The sequence below is a fragment of the Notechis scutatus genome, chromosome 13, assembly GCF_049901735.1.
Source record: "Notechis scutatus isolate UNSWTSFEM ecotype Mainland chromosome 13, rNotScu1.2, whole genome shotgun sequence".
NCBI classification, from domain to species: Eukaryota; Metazoa; Chordata; class Lepidosauria; order Squamata; family Elapidae; genus Notechis; species Notechis scutatus.
The window spans coordinates 1,985,415-1,996,490 of record NC_142021.1 but is presented as its reverse complement, the minus strand read 5'-3'; the positions used below and the strand labels follow the sequence as shown (position 1 = coordinate 1,996,490).

General features: G+C 46.0%; 1 protein-coding gene across 1 annotated transcript; it reads left to right on the top strand.

Moving 5' to 3' along the window:
• The first annotated feature begins 313 nt into the window (after nucleotides 1-313).
• Nucleotides 314-10,696, top strand: VPS37B (VPS37B subunit of ESCRT-I). Its single transcript, XM_026686991.2, has 4 exons — nucleotides 314-507; nucleotides 6,221-6,392; nucleotides 7,957-8,039; nucleotides 9,201-10,696. Exons 1-4 carry the CDS (start codon nucleotides 403-405, stop codon nucleotides 9,654-9,656), a joined length of 816 nt encoding a protein of 271 aa, XP_026542776.2. The 5' UTR covers nucleotides 314-402; the 3' UTR covers nucleotides 9,657-10,696.
• Nucleotides 10,697-11,076: the final 380 nt, after the last annotated feature.

The following is an 11,076-nucleotide window of genomic DNA, read 5'->3' as shown; positions in this document are numbered from 1 at the left end:
ATCACTACACCCAGGCAAGCAAGCCTCAATAAACAAAATACATGACAAAAAAAAAGTTTATTTTAATCATGATTTAAGTTTCAAGCAGGCGGGAAAAGCGCTTCTCAGGTAGCCCTCAGCGCCTTTCCCGCCATTTTTGACTTTCGGGGAGGGGAGGGGGAGCGTGAGAGGCGCGATGACGTCTGTCCCCCCTCCCCTCCCTCCTCCTTTCCTACCTGGTGGCGAGAGGGCGGAGGGAGGGAGCCGGGAAGAGCGGCAGCAGCACTTCCGGTGGAGCGGCGGGAGGGGCGGGCACAGCCGCCGCTGCCAGCGCAGAGCTGCGGAGGGCGGCGAGTGGAGCGGACGCGTTTTTCTCGTCCCTCCTCCTCGTCCTCCTCCTCCTCCTCGGTTCCTCGCCCCGACATGGCGGTGGACGCCAGGCGGTTGGAGGCCCTCAGCCTTCACCAGCTCCACGAGCTCCTGGAAGATGAGGAGCAGCTCCAGAACATGGCCCTGGAGATGGAGGAGGTAGGGCGGGCGGGGGGACGGGACGGGGACCCCCAGGGGAAGCAAGGAAGGAAAGGAGGGGGAGTCCCAAGGGGGAGAAATGGGGGTGGGGAGGGGGGGTCTCAGGTTAGGAGTTGGTGGCGGGGGCTCTGAAGGAAGGGGGAGCTGAAGAGGGGGCCACTTGGTTTCCTAGGGGAGAATTGAGGGAAAGGGGGACCCCACAAGAGGGAGAATTTGGGAGGGTGGGAGGCCCCAAAGGGGAGAATTGGGTTGTGGGGACGGGGGTCTCAGGAGTTATGGGGGGCTCTGAAGGAAGGGGAGCTGAAGAGGGGTGACTTGCTTTCCGAGGGGGAGAATTGAGGGAAGGGGGACCCCCAGAGGGAGAATTGGGGAGGTGGAGATGGGGGTCTCAAGTTAGGAGTTGGTGGGGGGTCTGAAGGAAGGGAGGGGGGGCTGAAGAGGGAGGCGACTTGGTTTCCTAGGAAACGGTGTTTCAGTGTCTTTTTTTTTTTTCCAATGACTATGGGCCTGAACCCAGTCAGCCCCATTGGCGTCCATGGGGTCTCCCAGTCCTTGGCTGGCTTATTTTTTATTTTTTTTGCATCTGGTCCAAATGGGACTTTTTCACAGCAGCTGTCTGTGGAGATTCTCAGGCATCCAGGCAGTGGCTGCCTTTTGGGGAAAAAAAAGATCTTTTTCAACAGCTGTTTTGGTATCGCACTGGGAATTGGAAGGGTTGGGAATGCTGAGGTTTCCCTGCAGCCCACACTCCAAGGCTTCCTAGCAAAACGGGGGTCCAAATTGAGTTTCAAATCCTTGGATAGGGGGCCCCCCTTTTCAGGCTTTTGGCTTTGGAAAAGCGACCCCGGGTTCCTAATTTGGGGAGGGGGTCTGTTTAACCATGCATTAACAGGGCTCTCCTTGTGGGCCAAACCTAGCTTGGGGTCCTGCAGTTCCCTTTCTGCCTTGGGTTCATGCAAAGAAAAGTTCTTGAAGGCACAAAGTTTCACTTGCTTATTTTGTCCTTGGTATTCGGACTAATAATAGCCTGGCTTGCTTTCTTGCTTAACGCCAGCATTAGCTGTTTCCCCTTTCTATAAGGAAGTGGTGTGCTCAAAAAGCGAGGTGTTTGTCATTCTTGGGGTAGGGGGGGGGGCATGGGTTGTGCCCTTATTTGGGGAGAGGGAGCTGTGGAGGAAGCAGCAGTCAAGGTGTAGGAAAACACAAAGTGGATATAGATCAACAGGTTGTCTTTGGCTGTAATACTTTGTTGCTATTTGTAGGGAAACAATCATGGCTGTGATTGAGAACGCGATGGATGGGGAAAATAAACAATGATTTGCTTGTTGGTTAGGAGATAGCTTGCTTTGAAACGCCAGTGAGGATGGTGGGATTGATTTTGACCCTAAAATTGGACTGTGGTGTTTGTTTGTTTTTAGGTGATGGTGCTTCGATTCACAACCTTGTGGTTATTGTGGGAATAATGCGGTATTGTGGGAATAGGTGACGTGAGGTTGAAAGAGGCGAGGAAGGTTGGCAGCCTCCTATGTTGGCTTTCTAATCGCGTAGGAATTACTAAACCAAGAGATAAGGGCTGGCGTTTAGGTTCCCCAACAGTTTAATTGGCTTCACTTAGTGAGTTGCTTTTGTTTCTGCGTTTAGATTGTAATTTCTTGCCCTATAGACATGAGTAATGTCTGAAAAGGAGCTGGGATCTCCTTATGCGGTACTTTTAGGCTGTCGAAAGGCATCCTTGAACAGGACAGCCATCTGGTGGCTCAAATCCCAGGGGAATGGCTTGAATTCATTGTAAATTTCGTAGTACTGCTTCCATGATAAGTGTAGTTCGTATCCCATCTGCCCTGTTTTCTGGGCTCCGATGAGGACTGGATGGGGAAGAAATAGTTTTCAGTGAAATCAAATCCCAGCTTCCGATCTGCCCATCAGGCTGCCCAACAATGACTAATCCTAATTGTACTCGACGCAAAAGGCAAAAACTGGAGCATACTCCTTTTGCATAATTCAAACCTGGTTTCCACAGTTTTCTCTAGGATCAGGACTTTCGTTACATATCGCCTGTGGGCTAAGCTGCATTCCGGGATAATTTTGAACGCTGTTCCGCTCACTTCCTTGAGTAAGGAACAACTGGAGCATGAAGAAGAAAGGCCTGAGTAGTTCCTCCTCCAATTTGTTGCAGATGAAAAGCAGTTTCTGAATTTAGCAACCGTTATGCCTTGTGCTAATTAGTCGAACCCACACTTGCAAACTTGAGACTTCACACCTTATCCTGTTATTGTTGCACTTTCTTTTAGCTATGTGAGATTTGGGCTGCTTTAATCCTTGAATAATTTTGCATCTGGGAACTTTTCTCTAGCTACCAGTCGAAGAAAGGACTTCTGTGTCTTTACAAATCTTTCCTGCTTAGCTCTGTGGCCTTTTGTTGTCTGGAATTCATACAGTGAAAGGGGGGTGGGTGGGTGGGAATCTTTAGTTCCTAGTCACTCCTTGGTAACCAGCTAGTAGAAAATCTAAAAAGCCGCCAAACAGCGCTAGGAACAGCTGAGCTTCAAGTCTGAAAGGCATTTTGTAAACTCTAGAATTACTCCCATGCAGTGGCTTTAAGGTTGTGAAAGACTTTCGAATAATGCTCTCCTTGTATTCAAGGCTGCAACAGAATGAAACTAATATCCGTTTGTGGTTTGTAATGCAAGCAAAAAAAAATATGAAGCCTTTAATAACGGGCAGCCTCCTTTGCTCCTTTTACAGCCAGATGTCCTCATTTGATAAAACAAATCCTCTATTTTGTGGGTGATATACTTATGTGGAGGGACATGTGGTACGCCCATAATTTTTTAAAAAACCAATCAGGTGCAGTAGGTCCCAGTATTTTACCTGCAGGCCTTGTGTTATGCTGCAAATAAGCTCTAACCCTTATCCTGCCTTTTTAAATAATCTGAGGATGTAGAAAAGTATATATATTCAAGTGGGAAATCAACTCTTCTTGACTGTGATGTCCTTTTAAGTTATTTTCAACGTTAATCGTTACATTTTCAATGTTAATAGTTGCTGTGTGGGAGACCCAGGGGTTAAAGAGGTAGAAGTAATCTTGAAAAGTTTTTACCTTTATTTCCCATTGTGCCTCTCAGATCTCGATTGCAATTGGATCGCTGGTGTTTGTTTAATGCATATGCATTTGAGCAGGGCTGGAGTGAGTCGGAAGACGCCTTTGGTTCAGTAAACTCTGACTTTCATTTATCCCTGTACTTCTCTTCAATTGGCAGGGTTACTACTTTCTTAAGTAATTGGCCTGTAATTAGAGACGAGAGCCTGGAATAAATAAATCATTGGGCTACCCTGCGTTAATTTTTCATGCTTTCAATCACTTGATTTCAACATTTTAAAACTAAATGAAAATTTGCTTACTCCTTGAAAGTAATTTTCCTCCATTAGAGGAAAGTGAAGAAAATCCCTTGCCGTGAAAACTCACTTTTCACATGCTCTTGCTCTCTGTTCCTGAAATAAGTTATTGCTTTTGGGGTTTGTTTGTTTTTTGTGCCTGATAAACTTTTTTTTCCCAGTGTTCTTTTGCCGTTTAAATTATGTAAAATGATCTGTCAAAAGAAATCTTTCTCAACCAAAGGTCTTAGAAATGCACTTGGGCGGGTTGCCATGCTATAATACGACAGTATAAATTGTTAACATTTACAATATAGGACACTCAGAAACGTAGCCCGGTCAGTATGGCATGAAATCAAGTGAGGAGAGGTTTTAAAGGTTCAGGACTACACCGGTTGATAGGATTTCACAGGCAATGGCCTTGTGTTCCCACAAAGTCCTAGAAGAGAAAACAGACAATCTAATAGATAGGTTTCTTGGCTCCATTACACTGTTTCCCAGCCTCCCAGTGAATGTGGTCATGTCCTCTTCTGCCAATATGAAATTAGGTTTTAAGACTACTAATTAACTATGCCAGTAACTACAGGCTGGTTTTCTGTTCTAGCGGTCAGTCAATTAAGAAAAACCTGTTTTGTTTTTTACAAATAGCTTACTCTGTCATCATGGCATAATGATGATTAAATGCACAAAAGAGGGTGGAAAGGGGGTCTCTAAGAAAGGAGTGGGGAGGAACCACCAAGCAATTGGGAAAGAATATGAATTTGGCTAAACGAAGGGGTCTTTCTTTAGAATACAGTGGCACGAGTTCTTACGAAAAATATCCATGGTGGTAATGCCAGTCTCTGAAAATCCAGATCAGATATCTACTACCTCTGTGTGCATGCCACATACACTACACAGTAGCAGTCATTGTTAGTTTAGGAAAATAAAAGAAACAGTGAAAGGTGAATGCATTACATTAAGCTAAAATGTAGAACAGGGCAGTCCAACCTTGGCACCTTTCAAACTTGCGGACTTCAGCTCTCAGAATTCTCACTTTGGCCTCTCAAACCTAAGTGCTAATACCAGTATACATTAGACAGTTGTTTTTTTAAAAAAAGAACCACATAATAGATGTGCCTGTGAGTGGGATTGTGTCTAATATGTGCTAAATATTACTAAGAAACTTAATTAACTTAGAAAACAAGGCTGGCAATCTGGAAAAATAGAAAGCAGAGGGAGATATGCAATGAGTCCTAAGAAGAGAACTGATCATGGAATATGGAGGACACGCTTACCCTTCCCTTGGTCCTTCTTAAATTGCAGCTGAGCAATTTATTAAGATTGGGTAGCAAGCCTGTGGAGAGTTAGAGTTAAAACCGGTCATTCCCAGGATTAAGAAAAGAGGCTGCCTAAATCGGTCCAGGATTGGCCCACTGCCCTCTTTCCCACAATGACCGACTAAGATGGCCAAAATCTTTTCAAGAAGCTCTTTGGCCTATTTTTTTTTTTTTTTTTTTTGATGGCTCTGAACGGTCCCGTGACTCATCGTCGTGTGGCTTTTAATATCTTGGGGGATGGGGGCGTTTGATATAAAATGGAAGAAAGTGATTCATTGTGGTACTTGGTGTTCTGTTTCTCGGGTCTGGAGGAGGAAGGGGGGGGGAAGCCGCCAATGCAGGGGGAGGGGGAAATGTGGGGCAGCAGCTGTCCCCCCAAGTCGTTATATGGCCTTTATGAAGGAGCTGGTTCTGATATCTTTGCCTTCCCTTCTCGCTCCCACCATTCCTCTTAGATCGTAAACTATTGTTTTTTTAAAAAAAAGTGTCCTCTTAGGAGCCTCTTCCAAGCCTCTGTGCAGGCTTATCTTCTCAATAAAGGGGCCTTTATCAGATCAGTATAATCAAGGAAACCAGAGGGAAACAAAAGTCCTGCCGTTTGCTCCTGCTGGATGACAATTCCACATCGCACAATTTCCCTTTTGATCTACGGGGTCTCATTATGAGGTCTCCCATGAGACGGTGCCAAGCCGGCTTGTTCGGCTTCCCCCCCAAGCTCCTCTCTTCGCTTTTCTCTTCTCCTCCATAAATTAAATGTATAAATCGGGGAGGGGAGGGGAGGGAGGGGGAGGGACAGCTTGATTTACATTCTGGCTGTGTTTTCAGTCTGCTGGTTTCTTTGAGCCAGGCAGGCAATCCGGATCACGTCCCCCCCTTTTCCTCCCGCTAATTAATATGGATACCAGAGAAAAAAAGTGGTTGACTGCTGTGCTTGCTCACAGCAGAGAAATTTAGAAATACCCCACCTCTGTAATTTATTTTTTTCTGCCTAACCATCTGCCTCTTTTTTTCTCTTGCAGGCGCAAAATGTTCAGCTTAGCAAAGATATGACTCTCGCCAGTAACCACAGCCTAGCAGAAGGAAATCTCTTATACCAGCCAAAATTAGATGCCCTGAAAGCCACATTAACCCAAAAGTATCAAGAGCTACAGGTTCTCTTCGAAGCATATCAGATAAAGAAAACCAAGCTAGGTAATATTCCGGAGGAGTGAATCCAATCCCCTTTTCTTTTCCATAAGCAGCTTGGGGTAGCCGGGATGGGTTCCAAAATAATTAGATAATATAAATATGTAGCAAAGTATGGGGTTGAATCAGCCATTTAAGGATGCACCCAGTTAATTGGTTGAACAACTGTTTGTCAGTCTGGAGATATTTAAATCTTTTATCTACTCTTTTTATCTAAAGAGGAACCTAGCCTCCACTACATCATTCTTGGTGCTGTGGTTGGCTCTGGCATCACAATACAAAGCATATTTTAATTGGGAACTAAACTAACACAAATTAATTTTAAAAATGCAACTTAGGGCCAGTTGATGTTTGGTAGCCTCAATGGGTTAGTAGTTTGCATATAGAGAAGTTTAACTGTTAAGCTGCCGGTTGTGAGAATAAATGTTTGGGGAAATGAGGTGTTGATAAGAACAGATACATCCTGCAGGCTGGTGACTCCAGTCCCTGGTGACGGCCACTCCATTTGGAAACCTGCCATGTTTCCTTGCCCAGCCCTCAAAAGCTCTGTGGAGTATATTGTCTTGTAATAAAAACACAGAGCAGGGTGGTAGAAGTTTCCAAGCAGCTGGTATTATTTCGGTACTCATCACAGACGGTATGGTAGCTTGGCCTTGCTTCCACCGTGCTTCTCCCTGCATTGTGTAAAAGAGTTTAAACTCTGCTTTGTTCCTATCCTACTCAATTGAACACAAGCCTTCATCTCGGTCTGTATGTATGGTTGGATGTGTTTTTGCTGTTTTTGTTCCTCTCAGCCTTCAGGTATACCGCTTAGTCCCTTGAAATTGGGGCTGTGTACAAAATATTTGCAAAGCAGGGGAGGGACTTGAATGGAAAAAGAGTGAGGCATACCAGAAGTCCATTAGGGAGTTTGTGGTTGAGTTAATATTTGAATCAAGACACCCCAACTTTGAGGCTGACTTCCTACCCCTCTAAATAGTGAAGGCACCCCCAAGCTAAGTTCCTTGTCATTATATGTAGTTTTGCTGGTGTCCAGTCTGGCTTACAATCCTGGGATAGTCATCCATCCAAGGATTAATGTTCAGTGTTACATAATCCTTAGAATCTGAACAAAATCAGCCGTGGTTGCAAACTCCTGCAAGTGTATTGAAACAGAGCTAAAACATTGTGCTTCCATGTTCTAAACTCAGAGCTAATGCTTCTTTTCCCACAAATATGCATGTTGTTATTGGTCCAGCCTCACCCATCCTTTGTGCATTTGCTGTTTAAACAAGTACAGTATGAAGCAAAATGTATGCCTAACGGGATGAGTAAAATCCCAATCTCCCAGTTTTTAGCCGAGACTTTTAACCATTGCACAAAATCTGGTTTTCAGTTGGTCAGGAATGAAAAACCATGCCAGCACGTAATCATTGCAAGTTCTGAGCCGAAATGCACTCACATTCATGGCTTCTCTTCTGGGTTTTGTACTTTTTAAATTGTGTTTACTCTGTGGTAATGGTTTGTTTATGAACTCGACTTTAATTCATGGCTGTCCCATCCGCCACTCCCCCCTCTTCCCGGTTTGCAGACAGACAATCCAATAATGCTTCGCTGGAGACCCTCCTCGCACTTCTTCAGACCGAAGGGGCCAAAATTGAAGAAGACACCGAGGTAAGCCTTCATTAATTAATTCTGTAGGCCGCCTCGAGTCGCCATGGGTGACTAGGCGGCAATATAAATTCAATTATAAATAAATAAATAAATAAACACTATACGAAACATTTGCTATTAGGGCTTGCTGGGATATTGTTCTTGCAGTTGAGGTTTGACTTGAATTTATTTATTCCTTCGATTTCTATAGCCACCCATCTTAATCTAATTGAATTATGCCTTCCCTCCTGTGTGTGGATCCCTACCAACCCATTGTAGGAGATGGTCAGGGCGAGCCCAAGGGAGGGAGGGATCAAACACGTCATCAGTCTAGCAGCAGCAGATTTTGGGCTCAGTTGTGGTCGTAATCCAAGGACTACCTGTACGGTAAGATTCGTAAGTGGTGAGGTTGCTGTAGGCCAGGGGTCTTCAAACTTGAAAGCTTTTAGACTTGTGGACTTCCAATTCCCAGAATCCCTCCTCCTCCAGTCATGTTAGCTCAGGAATTCTGGGAGTTGAAGTCCACAAGCCTTAAAGCTGCCAAGTTCGAAGACCTTGCTGTAGGCCAGTGGTGGCTAAGCCTTTTTGGCTCCTGTGCCAAAAATTGCACGCGCACCAGCACGCACACACTCACGTGCCACCACCCAGAATGCAACGCATGCTCCCCTTCCCCACGACCCCTGCGCATGTGCACGCAATCCCACCATCACCCCCTTACCTGCACTGTGCCTCGCAGCTGGTTTGAGGCCTTTTTTGGCCGCCCAGAGGCTTGGAAAAAGCCTCTGCAAGGCTTTTCAGGTAGAATTATAGGCCCATTCTGTCACTTCCGGTATTATAGGAAGTGATGATAATTCGGCCTGAAAAGCCTCGCAGAGGCTTTTTCCAAGCCCCTGGGAGGCCAAAAAAGGCCTCAAACCAATTGGGAAAAAAAAATCAGCTATGAGGTGCGCTCATGCGCAGTGAGGTAAATTTGCCCGCGGCTCGCATGCCAGCACAAATGGCTCTGCGTGCCACTTGTGGCATGCGTGCCATAGGTTCGCCATCACGGCTGTAGGCTAAGTCCTATCTTCCTGCTTACCTTCTAGCATTGAGAGGGAGAGACAGAGATGGCGTGAGAAACAGGCTCTGTCTCTCCAGGCTGTGTCCCTCCCTCCTTTCCTCACAATTCCCTCTTTCCAACAGAACATGGCCGAGAAGTTTCTGGATGGGGACGTTCCTCTGGACACCTTCATCGATGAATATCAGAGCCAAAGGAAATTAGCTCACCTGCGGCGGGTCAAAATAGAAAAACTCCAAGAGGTGGTCCTGAAAGGACCCCGGCGGCCCCCGATGCCCCCTCCGCCTGTGCCTCAGACTCCAGAGGTCAACACGCCTCCTTCAGTTATGCCTCGCCGTAACCCCCCCCCTCCCCCTCCGTCGTCCGTGGTCCCAGCGGGACGTTTCCCGACACCGTTTATGGCGGCCATGGGCCATAACCCGTACCCATATCCTCCACTGCCCCCGAGGACGGGGGCGCCACCGCCAGGCCAAGGGCCGTCGCCGGGCTACCCGAATCCTTTTCTAGCTATGTACCCATCCACACCGCCTCAGAGGGCCCCGCCTCGCGTTCCTCCCAACCCGGGTTTTATCATGGAATGAGACCGCCATTCCGCCTTGACTCTTGTCCACTGGTGCTGACCCTCACGAGACCCTCCACAGCTGGCAACCCCAACCGAAGTCGTGAGGAGAATCATCGGGGTGGGAGGAGGGCTCCACTCACAAAGGAAACTCTCCACGGATCCTGCAAAGAGACCCAGTTTCGATCCTGATGATGATGATGATGATGATTACTTTTTAATTTAAAGAGAGAACCGGCGTGTCCGCCCGGCCCTCCCTACAAAGACGTCAAGCCAGCTGTCGAATTGGTGAAATGCTTCCGTGGTAGACTTGCCTTGTTCTTCCGAGGAGATTTCAGCCATCATTTGTGGCACGAAGGCCACAAATCCCAGGAAATTCTTCAGTTTTTTAAAAAAATTCCTTATTAAAGGGGTTGGGGGGGGGGAGAAGGCGGGGAAAAAGCAACTCCAGAAAACGAAAACTTCGTTCTAATCCCCGGACGGTAGCTTCTTTTCGAGTATATGTTCTGCGAACAGAAATGGCAATAAAAATGACTTGTGTTGGCACAAAACACGTATAGGGACTAGGGAGCTTCTGGTTCTGAGTTAGCAAATTTTTGTGTTAGCCACTGAGGGGTGTGTGTGTGTGTTTTGTTTCCCCACTAATATAATCCGATCCATTTGAGCAACAGGCTGCCAATTTTCAGTGGGCGAGGGGGGGGGGAAACCAGTTTATTTGTACCCGTGAAAACCTCAGGATGTAAAAAATAGCAAATGGATGTTTAAATCCTTGCTCCTGAGGGCAAGTCAGGAATATGCAATTTATGCCACTGGAGCAAACACTATCCTTCTGCTTCTTGTATCTCTCTCTCTCTCTTCACCCTACACCTGTTCACACCTTTTGGCTTGCAGTGCAGGTGGTGTGTCTCTGAGATATTTTCCTAACAGGGTTCTAGAAAGTCTTAGCTTTTGTGTCTTGGGAAACATGTGAACCCAGAAATACTCATGACTTAATTCTTGCCTCCATCTTAGCCAATTAGTTCCTCCAGCTTTATTCTTCCCATTCCTTAATCCTAAACCAAAGTTATCCTATACCTGAAAACCTCGTGTCTACTGCAGATTGGGACAAAAAAAATCTTTTTTTCTTCCTCATCTTTCCTCTTCTAACAGGTCTTTTATACGCTTCAGAAAATGTGCTTCTCTTTAAAAAAAAATCAAAGTAAAAGGATTATTTTTTTTAAACTGAAAATTAGATACATGGCCCTGCGTGAAAAAATCGATACGTTCAGAAAAACTAGTTGAAAGCATTTCCTAATTCACCGGAGCATCCACCTCTGAGCAAGTGTCTTACTTCTACCTGAGACCTGTTTCTTAAATAGGTTGGAGTTCTTTTTGTGTATGTCATCCAACACTTCTCTGAAATTGGTGCTGCCACCATCACGTTTGCAAAGTGGGGAGTGGCA

Bases quoted from the DNA above. Each gene is read 5' to 3' on its own strand.
- VPS37B (XM_026686991.2), top strand. From the start codon at position 403: ATGGCGGTGGACGCCAGGCGGTTGGAGGCCCTCAGCCTTCACCAGCTC. The intron at 6,393-7,956 runs GTAATATTCCGG...CCCGGTTTGCAG, and splicing joins GATAAAGAAAACCAAGCTAG to ACAGACAATCCAATAATGCT. The intron at 8,040-9,200 runs GTAAGCCTTCAT...TCTTTCCAACAG, and splicing joins AAATTGAAGAAGACACCGAG to AACATGGCCGAGAAGTTTCT.